Below are 19,392 nucleotides of genomic sequence, written 5' to 3' on the forward strand. Positions count from 1 at the left end.
AGACCTACGTCATTTTATAAAAGCTGAAAGTTTGTCAGCGTATGCTCCTAATATAGGATAGAATGTTGGTGAATCATGAAGTTTGGGTCATCGTGGCTTTGGAAGATATCCTAAAAAAACTGTCTGGCAAGGAGTTGGAACTGCCAAAACTGTCTGGCTGATCAGGAAACTACTTCTAATTATTGCCCTAATATTTGATATAAAAATCAGCTTTTATGGTATAACGTAAGCCTAACTTTTACGGTGGCTTTTTCTGTATATTCAATAGACTGTAATTCTACTTACGTTATACCATACAGTCTGATTTTTATGTATAACTAGCTTTCCGCCCGCGGCTTCGCCCGCGTGGAATTTTGTCTGTCACAGAAAAACTTTATCGCGCGCGTCCCTGTTTCAAAAACCGGGATAAAAACTATCCTATGTTCTTTCCCAAGACTCAAACTATATCTATGCCAAATTTCATCAAAATCGGTTGCGAGGTTTAAGCGGGAAAGCGTAACAGACAGACAGACAGACAGACAGACAGACAGACAGACAGACAGAGTTACTTTCGCATTTATAATATTAGTTGGGATTATTGGATAACGATTAGAAGTTGTTTTCACATCAGCCAGACAGTTTTTTTAGTATAGTTTCCAAAGCCACGATGACCCAAACTTCATGATTCACCAACATTCTATCCTATATTGGGAGCATACGCTGACAAACATTCAGCTTTTATAAAATGACGTAGGTCTGGCGTTCACCAGCTCTTAGTCTATTAGTATTGTTCCACTGGCTATGGAATTTGTTAAATCACACCTAAGTCTTCGTACCGGTTTGCGCGCGCAGGACAGCCGAAGAAAAGGCGCGCGCGTCGCTTGCGTCTGTCAGTCGCACCGGGGTCGCCAGAGGGGTCGGACCGCTATCTAGTCATATTTTTTATAATACACAATCAAAAGGTCACCATGAAAGTGTTCATCGTTCTGGCTGCGGCCGCTGCTCTTGCGAGTAAGTACATTTTTTCAAATTAATTACTTACCTAATTTCATTTCAGTCAGTTTTTCAATTTCAGTGAATAAGAAAGTATTTTTTGATGATTAAGTAATTTACATAATGCATAAAATGAGATTAGAATAGAAGAAATTTTAAAAATTAACGGTCTAGTATAAAAGACATCAACGCGTTAGTAACTTCTCTCGAATTACCCTCAATGATAAAACTATTACAATGTATGTGTAATTTTATTCATTTAGATAACAATCTTGAATCTAAAGTGTAATTTAAAAGTACTAACCATTACATTTCATAATGTACTAACAATAGACGTCACCGAAATCAAAAAGTAGGCTTTAGTGCTTACGTAAGTATACCATATTAGGTCGTGAATAACGGCCGTTATGTGTCAACGTCTTACAGTATGAATCGTAATTGTGAAAGAATTATAAAACTTATTACCACCTATTCAGTTACTATCGAACCTGATTACCTAGATTTCGTACTAATAACATTAAATAATATTTATTGCAGCAGAACTACCCTCGTAATAAGTAATGATTAATCAAGATTCTATTGGACTTAAACATATCGACCTAAAAGTGTTTTAGTTAATTGCATATTACGTACATTACATACATGTTTTTGCTCGTGTGGAAGTCTTGGTTACGTAGTATTGCAGATTATTATAATAGTCATATATGAGTACTCGAAAGAAGAAAACTTAGATTTGAGTACTCGTAGTAACATAAAGAGCAACTATAAAAGCAATATTTTTTCAACAATTACCACTAATGACATGTAAAAAGGTTCGTAACCGTTAAGATCCAAAAAAGTATGAGTACCCTCTAAATACTATTTTTAAACAAAAAGTAGAGGGTAGGTAGGTTATCTGAAAATCAAAAGCTGTATAATGTTGTTATATGAGCAATAACTATCTAATATTTCCGCATAAATATCCTAAATCTTAGCAGTATATGTATACTAGCTTTTGCCCGCGGCTTCACTCGCATGAAATTTAGTTTGTCACATATCGTCATAAACTATAGCCTATATGTTATTCTGGGTTATAAACAATAACACTGTAAAGTTTCATCAAAATCCGTTCTGTAGTTTTTGCGTGAAAGAGTAACAAACATCCAGACTTTCGCATTTATAATATTAAGTACGATTAACACGAGGTCATAGAATCCTACCATATCATTACACATGCAAGCCATACCTATCACTACTATTAACGCTCGCAGCGTCTACCCGGTGACATACTAAGTGTGTATGCTTTTGCACAATAGATTGTTTATGTATAGATCATTTTTGTTCTTCTATGCCTTAGCCCAGTGTTTTTCAACCTGTGTGTCGCCTGAAAGCCTCAATAGCGGGGTCGCGAGAGGTCGTAAAAACTACCTCAGTAAAAAATCAGTAAAGTTTTAAAGATAGATTTATCCGAAATCTAATTATGCAAATGCGCAATGTTGCATGGATTGAAGTATTCGGTCCCTATAACATCTTTGTAACATTATAAAATGCATGAAAAATAAGCGAACGGTTGGGGGTCGCAAAATATTTTTCGTAAGGAGGGTCGTGTCATGAAAAAGGTTGAAAAACACTGTCTAGCCTGTTGTATTGCATACATATTATAATCATATCGTGAAATCTTCAGGTGAGATTTTCAGTTTGAATAATATTCATGAGAAGAGGATGATGTGCTATCGACCGATGGTAGAAGCTCTGATTAGCCTAAAGCTACGTAATAAGTCTGATAGTTAAAACAATGAAAAACTTATAGTAAATAAAGCGTACAATATTTGTAGTTATGCGCCCTATTATTAGTTGGTACAAAACATAACAATTAGTTGGTACGTAATATAACAATCGAGAATAAGGAACGCATAATGCTACTTAACTCAATGCTGGATATTAATCCTTAATTTTTATGCAAACTTAAGTCATATTTCATCAGCCAACTTTCAGACCTACTTATTTCAAGAAATTACAAAAAAGGTTTCCGGAAGTTGTAGTAAACTTGATAAAGTATTTACAAGTAAGGTGATAAAAATGTATGAATGTTATACGAGTAAGTGTAAAATGTCATTGTCAATACACCATAAAGAAGTGCTAATTAGCTCAATTAGTGATTGTTTCATTGATATTTTCCAAAAGCTTTATTATTACTTTTGATATTTTGTTAGAATTTTTCCAACTGCGGAAAAAATAGTTTAAAAAGAGAAATTATTGTAATACAACAAAATCGGAAAGTTTCTCTTGTTCAAAAAAACTGTAACAATAGCAAAACAAAACCCAAACAGCTTTGGTTCATTCACACAGTGACCGCGTTCTGGCGATTTCAATACGGCGACATTGACATTCGCTGGTTTTTGCAATTTCCTCTTACAATTGTAATTTCCCTGAAAATACAATCACATAAAATTTCTAAGAATCGATTGCGGCCGTTCTGTTGACACAGTGATATTAAAATTTTTAAGGAAAAACCTTGTGATTTTGCAAGGATTACGTGTTCTGAGACCATGTTTAAAACATAGAGAGAGCAATGCACTTTAGCACTTAGTTGTTGGATGCTGTGTTGAAATTTAAGGAACTTTAACAGCATTCCTAAAACGCGTGATTGAACTTCTCAAACGCTTCTTTACGTTAATTATTTAATAGCAATTAAATCAATTTGAGTGCAAAAGAAAACAGTGCGCGTAAGAAGTTAACAAAATAAGAAAAAATAATTAAGAAACGGACCAGTTTCACAAACTTTCACCGAATTGCGTCAATACCAATGAACCGAATAATATGTAATTGTAATTTATCGTTTTGTATGTTAATTTACGACATCAAAATCAAAATACGATTAATTGAGAGTTATATAAAAGTACTTAATTAAATTTCGTTAAGTAATTAAGTAAAACAATAAAATTCTAGTTATTTAGGGCGCAATGTAAGGCGAGTTTTCACCACCTTCATTCATATTTCTTTTATATTTCACATCAAAAATATGCATATTTTTCCGGTTACTTATTAAATCATAATTATTCTAATCTAATGTTTCTTGTGGCATAATATTACAATTGCAGCCGTATAATAATGATTAAGTAGACATTAACGTTTTTATTAAATTGTTCTGTTGGATCAAATTAGTGGTTCTGGAATTGCTTAAGTTGGCAAACTGATTTCTTGTAATGCGTAATAATGACTTAATAGGTACGTAAATAATTACAAGTGTTTATTCTTTTATTTTGAAGCCAATTAGTTATTATTATCAGGTCTATCAAAATTATTAATTTGGTATTCTTAGGTAACTTTAAATGGTTAAGATTTGTGATGCCAATGTACGAGTATGTAGTAGTTTTGAAAAAGGGTAAAAATATTTCAAAACTTTTCCTCAAAAATAAAATAACATTTTAACTGTGAAATGGAAGCAATGTCCATATTGTCCATATTATGTAGTTACCGGTTTTAAACCCCGGCTGATAAGTATATAAAGGGCGTCGGTCAGTAGGTAAATAATCGCCAACTCGTTTGCGGAAAATACCTACCACATATCTTAACATTCTCTGTGGGTTATTTTCGTAACCTGTCGCTACCTGGATGTGAGGTAGACGATTTAAATACCTGACTTTGGAGACTATAAATACTTAATATCTTCATAAATCTTGCTACTTTACTTTGTCGCATCGTACTTTTTTGTTTAGAGATTAGTGTAAGTTGATATTCTTTCGTCTTCTTGATTATTTAAAAGAATTTTTAGTAATGTCTTTCTTGATTTACTCTGACTCTTTACTTTTTCATTTGATAATTTAACAGTAAATAGAATTCTACAGCTCTTAAACTTAAATTTGGTCAATTGAATGATAAACCTCTCCATACTTAGTCAAATATTTTTTCAATTGCCTTTGTTAAACCATATTTGTGCCCCTCGTCTTTGCCTGTGTCCTTAAACTATCAAAGCGGCATATTATACAGACTAATACCAGCGATCTTAAGTAAAAAATCTTGAGATGATCTAGTCGCATCTTCGTTCCACTTCATAGTGAATTTGGGATGTCGACCGATGCACGATGCACCGTGTCGCAAGCTGCACCTCACTTTCACTGCCTTGCGCAAACGTTGCGATACCGCCCCCGCGATAACCGCGGGCGCATATTGATCCCACGTTGGGAATTGCTGGCATAACTGTCTGGATTAATCATGTGTAGTCTGTCAATCATAGTAGCATCAAATTTTAACCCATTACTCCCAAGATGGTATACCTTTTCAAAATTTAACGGAGTTTTAAGAGCCATATTTGCAAATTAGTTACATTCTAGTTAGTCTAATTAAAACAACAACAGGCATATCTGCCTGCCAACTATGTTGCCTGCATCTAAATTAGTTTTGAAAAATGTTAGAGCAAAATATATTTTTGTAGTCTCAGGTGATCCAACTTAAAATTCAAAAGGTTGTATTCTTCATTTCATATTACTTCTTTTCAAGGGTGTCTGCTGTAAATAAAAATAAAACAAGGTTCGCGATGATTTACATAAAAAAATAGTTTTGAAGAGAAATAACAATAAGTTATTTCTAACCCATATTCTTGAACCGGAAATTTTAGAATTGAAAAGTCACTCGGCCTTGACAGTTCAACTCGATTAGAATTGCAAAAATACTAGCATATTAGCATCAAATGTCACGGCGACTAATTATGAGAAGCATCAATTTTGTAATAGCTGAATATTAATTTATTTTCATCCTTTTTCACCGCCGTCTAGTGCTAGACTCTAGATCCAACGGCCCTGGATTCCAATCTCAGGTGAAATATACAACCCTCTATTTATAGGACAAAACCTGTAGATCTTAATAGGTGAATAAGGTTCAAATTATGGTGGTAATATATGGGACAAAACGCTGTAGAGCTAACGTGTTTCCATTAGGTAACTATCGACGCATCTTCAACATCTTTAAACACGCACGACGCCGGCTTCGTGAGGAGTCGTGTAACACTCGTCTATCGGAGGAACATGCAAATGCATGTCAACGGTACATTATATTGACGCTCACTCTTACACAACGCGTGCTTATGCAAGAAAAAAACAGGCCCGCCCTGCTCTCAGCCGAACGACTAACAAGCCCATTTAATAAATCGACTTTCACTGTATCTAAACGGTCCATTATTTTCGAAGAACTAGTCCGTCACGTGACTGACAGAGTTCAAAATAAAGAGCAAGATCTAAGACCGTTTGCGTGAAGATCTCGTTAACAAGAGAGGATAAGGCCACGTAGTGACGTATTTACGTGGGACAAAATATCCTATGATACGTGTTGCTAATACATGGCATGATATGTGACAAAGAGTAATCTTTGGAGTTTAAGTCCCTAATTCTTTTGTTTTATATGACGCGATTGCAACGGTGGTTGATTGGCGTTTGTTTAGTTATCAAGAAATAATATCACGCTTAGCAACAACTCGTTTAATACATTTAGCGTGATCGTAGGTTACAAAAACGTGTGGTATTTGAATTTCGTAAATAGCGTTTAGGTTTAGCGTCAAAAATGCGCGTTTCGAATGCACGTGAAAATCGCAAATCTAGAACAGTGTGTCAAAGCTGTCGGACGGGTTGCAGTGTTGCGTATTCGGCAATTAATATTGATCTATTACTACTACAAATACTTAATTGGGTTGTTTGAGATCGAATTAACATTCTACAAATATTATTGCACCTATAAAAACTCTACACGTGCAGTTATTTCAGTCGGATTGTATTTTGGTAGTTCCATTAAGATTCCACACAATAAATTCAGTTTTTTTTAACTCGTGGAACTCTAAGGCTGGGTTGCACCATCTTACTTTGACTTTGACAAACGTCAAAAATCTGTCAAACTCCATCCATAAAACATCGGTTATCGTTATAGTTACGGTCAAAGTTAGGTGGTGCAACTTAGGCAAAGTGGTCGCATGAGACCGCGGTAACAAATGATTTCTATTGTGTATCGATTCGCTGATACTTTAAGATTAGATTTATAGGTTGAGCAACTTAAATTAACAAGCAATTTCTCTTCTTCCCCAGGCGCCCAATTCAAGTGCCCCGCCAAGGATGGCCAGTACGAAGACGACAGGCAATGTGACAAGTTCTACGAATGCGTGGATGGAGTAGCCACAGAGAAGCTGTGTCCAGATGGCTTGGTGTTCGACCAACTGATTAGGAAGATCAACAAATGCGACCAGCCCTTCAACGTAGACTGCGGTGACAGAACCGAACTCCGTAAGTAATAATATCAAAATTTCGCAGATACAACGCCTTAAACCGCATGTAGTGTGCCGGTCAAATTCTCTTTTTCATCAACATCATTTGACTCACAGGACATCCACTGCTGAACATGGCTTCCCCCAATGACTTCCATAATATGTGGGAATAATTTCAACCGGGCAAAGTGGAAATCCTCTGTTTACGTATACTTTAAAGAGAGAGTCATCTTCCTGCAGTAGAGACTAAATGACCTGATGATGAAATGCTTTAGGTGTCAAATAGTTTGCTGAGATGGGATAATCGAATAATACGATCCACTCCCAATTCAATCAAAATAAACAAAACCAATTTTTGCATACCTATTTATAAACGCTAACCGAGAAAAATACATTTTGCGTGAGATATTTTTCACTGAAGATCTGCAAGATAAAGACTTTTAACCTACGATTTCCCAAAGATGTTCCAAATGACCCTGAAATCATTAAAATTTCTAGTAAATTAAATTATTAGTAAAATTATATTTATTTATACTCTATACGCTCGTAATCTAATAACTATGACAATTACCAGAAGTATGCTTTCATTTCAATGATACTTAAATAAACAACTAATTAGGCAGTTCTCATTATTTTAACATTCATATCAAATTAGTATAGTCTGGTTCTCATGCACTTTAAATGACCTAAGTGCATTGTTATAAATAACTGTTTAACAATGACTTAGTTACGTCTTCACCCGGCTTCGAATTAAAGTATAGAATTTTGATTGCCTTTTGTTTTATGACGTCTACACACCTGGGTTGCACCATCTTACTTTGACTGTAACAAATATCAAAAATCTGTCAAACTCCATACAAAAATCACCGGTTATCGTTATAGTTACGATAAGTTTAGTGGTGAAACTCAGCCTTATTGTAGCTCTGCTTAATTTGTAGCTCTAATTAGTATAACTGTTTGAGGACTTAATTATATGTTATAAGTCAATCAGAACTCGACACCGCAGGTCGAGTGTTTCCTAGTGAACGTGTTGTCCACCTTTGACCACGTAGGTCATACGCGACTGGCTTTCTAGGTCACCTACTCCAGGACCTATACTTGTGTGTCAATCATTACGTTTGTCACAGTGTTACATTCACTTCTGTGTCACTTAACGTGTTTTACTGGCCGTGTAAATGATATGATTGGCGTGATTGTGAATGTTCCGCATTCGATTAAATGCAACACGATTTATAGATCTTTACGTGTAAGGAATTTTGAAAACTTTACCTAAGAAACTAGCTGTACTTTGCAGAGACAATACGCATGATTTTAGAGCAAATCACAGAACGAAGCTCAAGCTCAAAATTCTATTTAATGTCATGCACAAATTGGAGACTTTGGATTGGTTGAATTTCAATCTCTGCCTCTTAGGACAGACTCTATAAAATTGAATCAAGTTTTTTCTAGGATATCATTTTCTGAACGTTTGTAAGTTAACCACTCGACAACGTCCTTTCAATTTTGACTGTAAATCAACGAACTATCGAAGCATACTCAAAAAGACATAAAACACGTTCCAACTCCGTTTACATAAGCCTTGTTATTCTTGATTATTGGTCACCGCCGGTTTCTGGATATGCGCACACGCACACGCGCGCGGAATGCAACGCTCCCCGCCGTGACTTGACTGTTGAAAAGGGTACAATTCGGTGCCATTTACAAGCTTATACATTATGTATGTAGACGTATAGAAGAACAATGTAACGTGTTTCTAACTTCTATCATTAAATACTGTACCAGAACTTATGTCATAAAAACATGCACTTTAATAGATTGAGCAGCTTCTACATATTTAGACTCGGCCAGTTTCTCTTGCACACTTATTTAATACAAAACTTTCAGAATACCAAAGAAATCGAATCGAAAAAGTTCCAACATTTGTAATTCAAGGCAACTCAACGGTGACCGGAAAAGTCTATATTTAACGATTTCTCTAAAGTTACTTTCAGAATTGTTGAATGGTGGGAGACTGTAGCGAATCGCCTTCCTGCTCCTCCACTGACAATTGTTGTTTCCTAGAATAAACGGCCTAGGCCTCTCAAGGCTTTTCGAATGCATTTTTCTTAATAAAAATAATAAGAAAAATAACAATGTCAATCAATTATCACGCGTTAACATTAAATTTAACGTCATGTGAATAAAATTATATCACGTTGTAACATTTTATGTGAATCCTTAAAAAGGAAAAGTCGTTCTTTCATACCAGGTTCACCTTGAACTCGGGTGGCATTCGTGTACATAATGTGCGATTTATTCTGAGAATCCTTACGAACTGGTTGAGATAGCGACTGTAGAGGTTACACGTGATTTCAGAATGCGGTTGACATAAAGAATGAATTGGTTGCTAACTTGAGTAAGTTTAAATTAGGATGCGGTAGGTATAATTTGGCTTAACATGTTTGCACAAAAACTTTTATGATTATGATAATAACGGGTTAACGTTTGGATTATTATTATGTAGACGATGTGCTCATTTACCTTCAATGAACGAGGACCTTCGTAAAGATGTGACTATCAAAAGTGGTTGGAAAACTCATCTGTGTTATATTCCTCTTTCGTGCAAGAGAAGGATCCTCCTTGTAGAAATGTCTCGTAGTTAGATCCATCTTATTAACTACTAGTATACCTTGTAGTCAGATGTTATAAAACATAATTTTCTTTCACAGAGCCCCCCAAGCCCAACGGCAACTGCCCCCGCCGCAACGGTTTCTTCGCCCACCCCGACCCATCGGTGTGCAACATCTTCTTCAACTGCATCGAGGGTGACTTCACCGAAGTCAAGTGCACCGCCGGACTGCACTTCGACGAATACTCTGGCACCTGCGTGTGGCCCGAGTCCGCTGGCAGACAAGGATGCAACAACCAGGAGAGTGAGTACACAATATTTAATTGTTTCGAATTCAAAATCAATTTCACGTTTTATTAAGATCATAGAAACTCATTCAATTGTTTCTTCTACAAGCTCTGCTAATTTAAAAATCATACGATTGTATTAAGGAAGAGACTACCAATGTCAATGAAAACGGAACTAGGTATTGAAGGCATATTATAAATCGTTAAAATTTCTCGCAGTTTTCAAGGTTCATTCACACAGGTCTTTCCTTTTCTGATTAAATGACACCTTCTGTGATGTCATAACATCGTCAAAAAGAAATGTAGATTAATATGACAAATTACACCAATGACCATACCTTTGACACTTATTCAAATATTTTGCTGTTATTGAGATAATTTACATAATTAACTGAAATGGCAAGGTCAGCTATAAGTGCTTTGAAAAGGGCCAGCTATAAGTGCATACTAATAACAATTAGAATTCTTTGCCAAACTTGAGGACCTAATTGTAGACAGATTAAAATGAACCTTAAAGGCTATAAATCAAAACTTTTAACACTACTCTTGTCTTTTCAGAGAAGACCAAGGATGGTTTCGAGTGCCCCAAAGAGCAGCAGGTCGACTCGCAGGGTCTGCCCGTGGCCCACCCCAAATTCCCCCACCCGTCTGACTGCCAGCGTTTCTACGTGTGCCTGAACGGCGTGGAGCCCCGTGACCTCGGCTGCCAAGCCGGTGAAGTGTACAACGAGGAGACCCAGCGGTGCGACGCCCCTGAGAATGTCCGCGGATGGTCAGTATAAGTATCTGTAATATTTTAAGGCTGGGTTGCACCACCAAACTTTAACCGTAGCTATGACGAATAACCGGTTGTTTTTGTATGGAGTTTGACAGATGTTTGATAATTGATAAAGTTAAAGTAAGATGGTGCAACCCAGCCTAAAAATAATTAGTTAATTATGTCTATTAGTTTGTCACTTCTTTCGTTACAGCTATCAGATGGCTACTATATTCCGCTTTCTAATTTCAAAAGTGTACACACGAAAAAGTACTTGTAAAATTAATTACGTGCATGTAACCATATTGTTAAATCTAACGATAATTTTAATTTTAGTCACAAAATTTCGATACTTTGATTTTGCCCTTTTGGCTTTGATCAGTGTCTTTCAGTAAAAACTCAGGTACAGAATTGGTTTTTCAATCCAGACAAAGTGCAAAACGGTGTGTTCGATCTAGCCATGAGAAAACTTGATCGTTATCGTCTCTCCCAAGCGAATTGAGGGTTGTTTCAGCTTGCACTATAATAGACGATCTTCGCATGTTTTTTGTCTAGGGCCTAAACTGTCTTTTGTTTGAATTTGGATTAATAAACCTTTTTTTGTTACAGCGAGGACTGGTACAAGGACTCCGAGGAAGCGGCGCCAGCACCCAAAGCGAGGTCTTAGACTCTCTAGTGATACTGCTAATATAGTGTAATATAAGACTTGATAAGTTAATACAATAAGTTAAATAACATTTCGTCTCTTTTATTGATCCCCCATTTGTGTGATAAAGATATGTTATAAGCAGATAGATGAACAATGATAAAAAGATATAGATAGTAAAAAGAATAAGGCCCAGAACAGACGGTGAAACGCAACTGCAACGAAACTGCAACTTTCTGATGATGCTTATGAATGAAACTGAAACTGAAAGTTTCAAACTGGTCGCGTCATGACAATGTGTGGTCTCTCAACGGACGCTATGGCAGAAACTTAGATGCAACTCAAAAGTAACAAGCAGTTGCAGTTTCGTTGCAGTTGCGTTTCACCGTCTGTTCTGGGCTTAAGTCATAGTTAGGATATTAACACTAAGGTCGTTGTCTAGCTTATCATAATATACTGAATAAAATGAAATCATACGATTTCCAACAACCCTTAATAAAATGTTAAAACCATTTGGTGTACCTTAGAATTTTACTAGATTGTGCATGTCTGAATTATATTACATACTGCATTTCATATTATGGCACACTATTCCTGCTGAATTAGTAACTTTTATTTTTATAAAAATAAAACTCAAGTACAAATTAAAATTAGTTGAAACAGTTTCGTGAATTGTGAAGTCCAAAACACGTACAAATGAGTGTAATTATTAAACAAACCTAACTAAACTTCTAGTAAATTACTGGTAGTTTTGTATCTGATAAAGTATAGACCGTACGATTACTATCCAACTTAATTTTAATGAATTAAACGTACCAAAACAGTTGAGGTAGCCGAGTTTCTGAATCAAACGTATAGTGCTACTAGCTTTTGTCCGCGGCTTCACCCGCGTGAAATTAAGTTTATGACAGATCGTCATAAATTCTGGGTCATAAAAAATAATACTGTAAAGTTTCATCAAAATCCATCAGTAGTTTTTGCGTGAAAGTGTAACATACATCTAGACATCCATACAAACTTTCGCATTTATAAAATTAGTAGGATTTCATTAGATAAGCACAAGAATTTTTATTCAAAACTCCCTTTAATACATAATGCACGGCGTGCACTTTTTCATGTAAAATGCATGTAATATTACGTAATGAAGTTGTATGCGTCAACGCAAAATCGATAACGCGGCACGCCAACGCCTACGCACCGCCACGAAAGCTAAGTAGTTTCATAATACTGATAAAGCTCGGCTTCAGAATATTTAAGTTTTACCTAACCAGGAAGTAAAGAATAAATATCATTGTAGTGACGGTTCTTGAACCTGTATAAAGTAGATACAGCCATACAAAATAATGATAAAATACTTTATAGGGATATTCTATTATAGTCTTTAGCAGATTCAAATGGTTGGATTATAAATACAATTATAAATGTCAGTGCAACTGCAACAAAAGTAAAGATAAATACGAGTAGAAAATCTTTGGCCTTAATGTTACTCGTATATTCAGTGTACAACTTTTTACTAAATGTTACACAGAAAATAAGTTTGGGTAGATATAACAACTAAAATACATTTTGATTATCTTTCTACTTCTGATGGAACTATCACTGATTGCTGATGATTCAAAGAGTATAACTTAAGCTATTTATAAGAAATAAAATAATTATAATTATGGACAAAAGTTTTAATTACTTATATTCATTTTAAAGTGAAAAAAAATCATAATTATCAGTCCGATTACTGAAATGGATTTTGCTATCGTGGACCGCTGCGTAAATCTCGAGCAGAAGCTAGTCTCACTTATGTTCTTATGCAATAACATTCAATTAATAACAATGCTGTTACATTAGCACTCTTGTATCGACAGACACCCCCTGAATGCGTTATTAGCATGTTATAAGAGTGTGTTAACACTGTTTCAAATGCACTATTGTCGCTAGACAATGCAGCATCCAGCCCGCTGACAATGGTTATCTTAGAACAGAAAAATTCAATTTCAACATCTGAAAATTAGTCACAGAGACGGGGCGTGAAGCTTTGCTACTTATAATGTAACTGTGTCAGACAGAGACAATAAACTTTCAAAAATACGTTCCCTCGGAGCTTCGCGCTCGTTTGACATTTGTGTGACCTTTGGCAGATGGGGCGTTCGTAGTTCATAGTGCGAGTTTCAGTAAATGATAGCGAGCTTTATTTGCTGTTTGAATTCTAAGCTCATGTACACCGTAGGTAATCGATATCTGTGTGATTTTTATTAACCTCAAAGGGGAAGCTCTTGTCCTGCATCTTATCTGATGGAAAGTGACGATCAGGCCAAAGGTGGAAGCGAACTTCACGGAATCTTCAACTACAGAACTGGATATTTTATCTTCAACTGTAGAAATTTCATGGTGACAGATTTAGGTAACATGGTGGTCAGGTAGCCAGACCCGGCTCTACCACCATACAAGTAGTTCTGCGTTTACTGGGAATCGAAGCTGGGACCTCTAGGTCTGCATTTGGGACTTCTAGGCTACAGAGTTGTTATTGTTACTTTGAGGATTCACTATTTTCAGACGACTATGATATTCGAAACATACCAATGTAGATGCATTTTGCAATTCTAAATATCAAATAACAGGATATGCTTAACGATGTTACCAAACTTAATTCGATAGTCTTTCGAAAGTACTGAAAATTCTAGAATGAAGGTTATATAGAATATTTAGTGTTATCGAAAGGATGGCACGTAGAAACATGTGTACGTTCACTGCACAGGTTACTGCTTAATAAAAGCAGTAAACTTTAGGTTAATGTAAAATCGTTTATAAGAACAAATTAATATGTAGAAGTTTTGAAATACCTACGTACTTACTTAAATGAGAATTGCAAGTTAAAAAATAATTCCTAATTTTCTAAATAACAGTAAGATTTGTAGTGTTAAATTAGATTGTATACCTACTGCTCTACAGAAAATGTTTTCTGCTGTATACTGGGTCGTGCTCTGATTGACTGTATACCGGTACACTTAAAAAGCTTTAGTTCTTAGTAAGTCAACGTTGTGAATTCGATGCTAGCATTGTGCTAAGCCGCTAAGAAAATTTGAAAGATAAAGATCATATTGTAAAAAATGTAGACGAAGCATCCAATTTGAGCTATTTTTAAAATAACCAAATAATAAATTGACCTATCTTTTTCAAGTTTAAGCATATAACGCAATTAATAGAGCTCTGAATTCTAGAAACGACTTATCAAAAGGTTAATGTATAACGTAAAATAACGATAAAATGTAAAAGAAAGTTTATTCGTGAATATCGTTACTTATTTACATACAAGACTTTCTTCTGACGATAATTTTCGTCAAATTGACAAAGCAATCGAATAAAAATAATAGTCATGTAACAGGCAATGAAAAATGAAAGTGAAGTAAGAAGTTATTAGCATACTTACGTTAAAAAGCATGGAGTAATTTCAATAAGTAATTAACGGAATTTATATCGTTATGTGAGAGCTGATAAAATTAACTAAAATAATACTTCCGTAACTGTTAAGTGTATCTAACAGATCTTTTTGGCATTAATGATTGATAAGTTTCTTTGAACTTCAATAGAGACCTATTTTTAAAACATTCGAAAAAAAAAACAACTGAAATTCGTACACGCAAGCAAAGTGCGAAATTGATTTCCACTAGGTACTTATTCATGAACCACTCAAAAGCAGTGTTGCTGTTAAAACTATTATCTTAACTGTTTGAATCACGCAGAAAATGGAAATACGGGAAGTCATTAAGAGTTTTTCACATAACCAGCTTTAGGAAAAGTTTTGTGGAATGGCAGGGCATGCTTTCTTTTGCTTTTCATTTAGCAATGTCATTTGTCTTATTTCCAATAGAATTAAAAATACAGGTGGCTTCTCTTACATTTGCTGGATTCAGGGAACTGTGTAAATTCGTGCGAATTGTGTAAATTCGTATGCGATTTCCATTTCGAATGATTCAATGATAGGTCTTCTCAACGTAAAGCTTAGTTGCCCCTAGGACATACACGATTCAACCGACTAGTTATTCGATCGAAAGTCAGATTAGGCAATAGAAGTAAATTTTAATTCATATGCCTTTAGATATATTCAGCCTATGGTTATTGAAATTAAAAATAAATGACATAAGAACCGGTTCACTAGTATTTTTTCAGTATGAGATTATTTGGACTTGAAACATGCTTTGATGCTGTAACATTGAACTGAAATATAAAAATAACAGCTTGTAAACGATACACGTTAAAAATAGTAAAGTAAATAAAATTGTTAAGTCAAAATATTACATGTTCTAATAAATTATCTGATATAACATGATACAAGTTTTTCACGATTAAAAGGAACTAAAATATAACTTTTCGTAGCCCAAATACCACCTACTAATCAGGGTATAAAATATTAATTATATTTACGATATTAACAAAAACACTGCAGTAAATTATGTGTATAATATTATGACCCTTGAATAATTATTATTAATTGGCTAACACGCACATTTGACCCAGTTTTGAATTTTGGTCGTGACATTGCGTAGATATGGGCCATAAACCACACGCGTTCAGTTTTACAACTTACACACGCTACAATATTAAAGTTGAGTAAAAAGTATGAAATTTCTTTGGCAATTGCACTTGAAAATAAATATTTTATCTTACTACTTCACGTTACGTCTGTCTTTCTTTAAATTTTCTTAAAAGGTAAGGAGGTTGGAGGTTAAGGTTACACACCTTCCCGTTTTCATTTTATTTCAACAAAGAATTTGGAAATGATTCTTCAGTTAGTCAGTAGCCAAAATATCAATCATCAAAATGTTACCCATGGTTTCGGTCGCCACCTGAGAAATAAAAGAAGTATTTTCAATGCAAAAATATTTAAAACATGTAATTTCTTCTTACATTCACTAGAAGGCTGGTTATCCAACCAATAAGAAATGCCAAAAATGAGCTTGACTAGTGAGTCTTCATTAAGTGCGATCAATCACGAAGTGTTATAAACACTTTGTTATATAATTGCAATGTTATAATTAGTCTATCCTCGTAAGTCCCCGCGTACTTGTACAAGTACATATTAAGGATAGTAGTTCAGACCTGACATTTAAACTACATAGCAAGAGTAACTGCCCAATGTACTTACCCAAGTACAAATCTTTCTTTCCCCATTTACAGGGTAGTTTTTTTACAATGGCAAAAATGATACGACCATACTCATTCAATACTCTATGGTCAATTCCGTCATGTTAGACAGGTAACGTCAACTGTCAGTGTCAGTGTCATTTTTTCGCAAAATGGTCACGGGGTCGGATTGCCGGCTGGCACGAGGATAGTTTATCTGTTTATATCAAAGTAATCTTTGGTTTTTTGTCTTGTTTTTTAAATGTATCAGTAAATATAAATTATAGTTTTTGTAAATTAAACAAAATTTAAAAAGAAACTTAGTATTTTAGGAGGTTTATGATCGGTCAAAATAATTTGTACTTGATATAGTACGTTAGGCATTTGTTACACAAAAAATTGTATGAAATTTGTAGTAGGTATGAAATTAGCGTTTTTTTTCTTCAATTTTCATTACTATGTAATTTCTTTCATAGTATAGCTATGTCCATCATTCTTTTATTATTTGAAATTTGACTTCAAGAGCTTACTTTTACGTATAAAATGCTAAACTTAATTTTATTTTTTTAATTTGAATTTAATTTTCAAAGATAGCTCGTCCTAATTGTCGTCCGTTTCCATTAAACAAAAATAAATATATATTTTATACAGACACCAATTTTCAAGAAATGTTTTAATTTTTTTATAGCTTAATGTTGTTTCAATCTACCTACAAAATATCATAACATTTGAATTTATGGCTTTTTAAAAAATCCCAAAAATATAAGTTTAAAAAAATAATTTTGGTGAAATTCTCCATATAAAACGCTAAGGCCAAATAATTTTGTCTTAAAGACTGAATTTTATAATTCTTGCCTATTTAAGTGACGTTTAGAAGAAAAAAATTATTTATTTATAATACATAAATAAAACCTTTATCTTAATGATATTATTTTTTTACACTGTATAAAAAGCCTAACGTACTTACAGGAGTACAAACTATTTTCAATATTTTTCTATTAAAACAGGTGCTAAAGATGCTTAACTTACAGTAAAAAATACAAAACATAAGGTAACACATAAAAAACTATGTAAAACCGTCTATATTTTATCTCGGTCTGAAGCACATTTCTTAGTTTGTACTTGGTATAGTACATCCGGTAGATATGAATACTGCTGTTGAAAAAACACAGGACTTACGAGGCTATAATTGAAGAGATAAACGCAGTGTTCACATTGTTATGATTCGCATGGTCATTATATAACTTACACAGGGTTAAGGACTGCTGAAATTAGAGCTTTATGCTTATACTTATACAGTCCACAATTTCTCGGTCAGATCAGGTATTCTTACACGCAATGCCGGGTCCTTAGTCTAGTCCTAAACCAGACCAGTTCTTGTTTGGTATTTGTTACCCAACCTTAATTGTAGGCACGACGTTGCCTAATTTTGATAATAATATATCAAAAGTTGAGGTATTGGGATAAAAATCCTTTGACACATTAAAGAGGGCATCTAAAAATATTTTTAAAAATTCAATTCAAAGTTGTACCTATCTGATATTATTGGTTTATATCGAATTAACTATGAAAAATTATGCTACACATTTTTTCAGGTCATTATTAAAACATTCCGTTACTGCACCATTTAAAGCCAAAAAACGAGGACCGTCCGTCCGCATCCGTGAACAGCTTAAAGTCTACAATCACTTATTAAATTATAGAATTTCAGGAACTGAATGTCCTAATTTTGACTACCTCCCATTCGATTTTAGGTCTTAGTACTGACTGATAAGGATAAGTTTGCCTTTTCGGTTGACTGTACATTCCAGACAACTTTCCGAGCCATGAAATTGACCATGTGAAAACCGAGGTGATCCTCTTTTAGCCCTCGGAGTTGTCGGCACTGTACCACTGTACCGCCACACATGACGTAGGCGAAGCTTCGAGACTTTAGTACTTACTTTTGTTAATGGACATACGGTGAAATCGGGTGCAACTATTTTTTTTAATTTAGATATTACGAGTAATTGAATATTCAATGCCACCAGTATTATTATACGCTGTGGTTGTATTGAAAAATATTACGAGTAATAAATACAATTGTACCTACTAGGTATGTATAGAATGGAAACATTTACATTGGCATGGAATCAGAGGAAATGTCATAAAGCTCACCTTTTGTTTCTGTCCCATGTGTAAGGCTTTGAATTAATAAATAGATACAAATAACAATTTGGTTAGTTCATACTTCTGTTGTCATGTTGTTGAGATTTGTGACGACGTGACAGTTAAAGATATGTATGTCCTATAGAATAATGTGAATGATTCAAAAAAGCTTTTGTACTTATAGCAAAAAAAAACAAAGTTTATCAAATTACTAGTTAAAAGCTCACCTTTAGAATAAATTCTAGTAATGTAGATAATCCACTTTTCCTTCATTCATGGTATACATACATTTTTTTGAGGACAACGCGAATTAACAAAGCTTTTAAAGTTAATTGAGAATATTCCTGTGCAATATATTAATTACAGTCTTAGGCTGGGTTGCACCATGCTACTTTAACACTGACAAACGTCAAAAATCTGTCAAACTCCATACAAAATACACCGGTTATCGTTAAAGTTACGGTCAAAGTTAGGTGGTGCAACTCAGCCTTAATGTGTCAATTAATTGGTTACATTTACTTTAGTTTATAATATAATTTCCTTATCACTTTCCAACTTTCACCATCCCTCCGCACGCTTATTCCCCGAACGTTTTGTAGTAAGTTGCGCACACGCAGCCACAATGGGCGCAGC

At 34.6% G+C, this 19,392-nt stretch overlaps 1 protein-coding gene across 1 annotated transcript; it reads left to right on the forward strand.

The window, feature by feature from the left end:
• Nucleotides 1-809: 809 nt before the first annotated feature.
• Nucleotides 810-11,587, forward strand: LOC114359168 (protein obstructor-E). Its single transcript, XM_028313448.1, has 5 exons — nt 810-990; nt 7,023-7,217; nt 9,907-10,110; nt 10,652-10,865; nt 11,460-11,587. Exons 1-5 carry the CDS (start codon nt 948-950, stop codon nt 11,515-11,517), a joined length of 714 nt encoding a protein of 237 aa, XP_028169249.1. The 5' UTR covers nt 810-947; the 3' UTR covers nt 11,518-11,587.
• The last annotated feature ends 7,805 nt before the right edge of the window (nt 11,588-19,392 follow it).

This window comes from Ostrinia furnacalis, unplaced genomic scaffold (genome assembly GCF_004193835.3).
Source record: "Ostrinia furnacalis isolate ACB-3 unplaced genomic scaffold, ASM419383v2 OfSCF4245, whole genome shotgun sequence".
NCBI classification, from domain to species: Eukaryota; Metazoa; Arthropoda; class Insecta; order Lepidoptera; family Crambidae; genus Ostrinia; species Ostrinia furnacalis.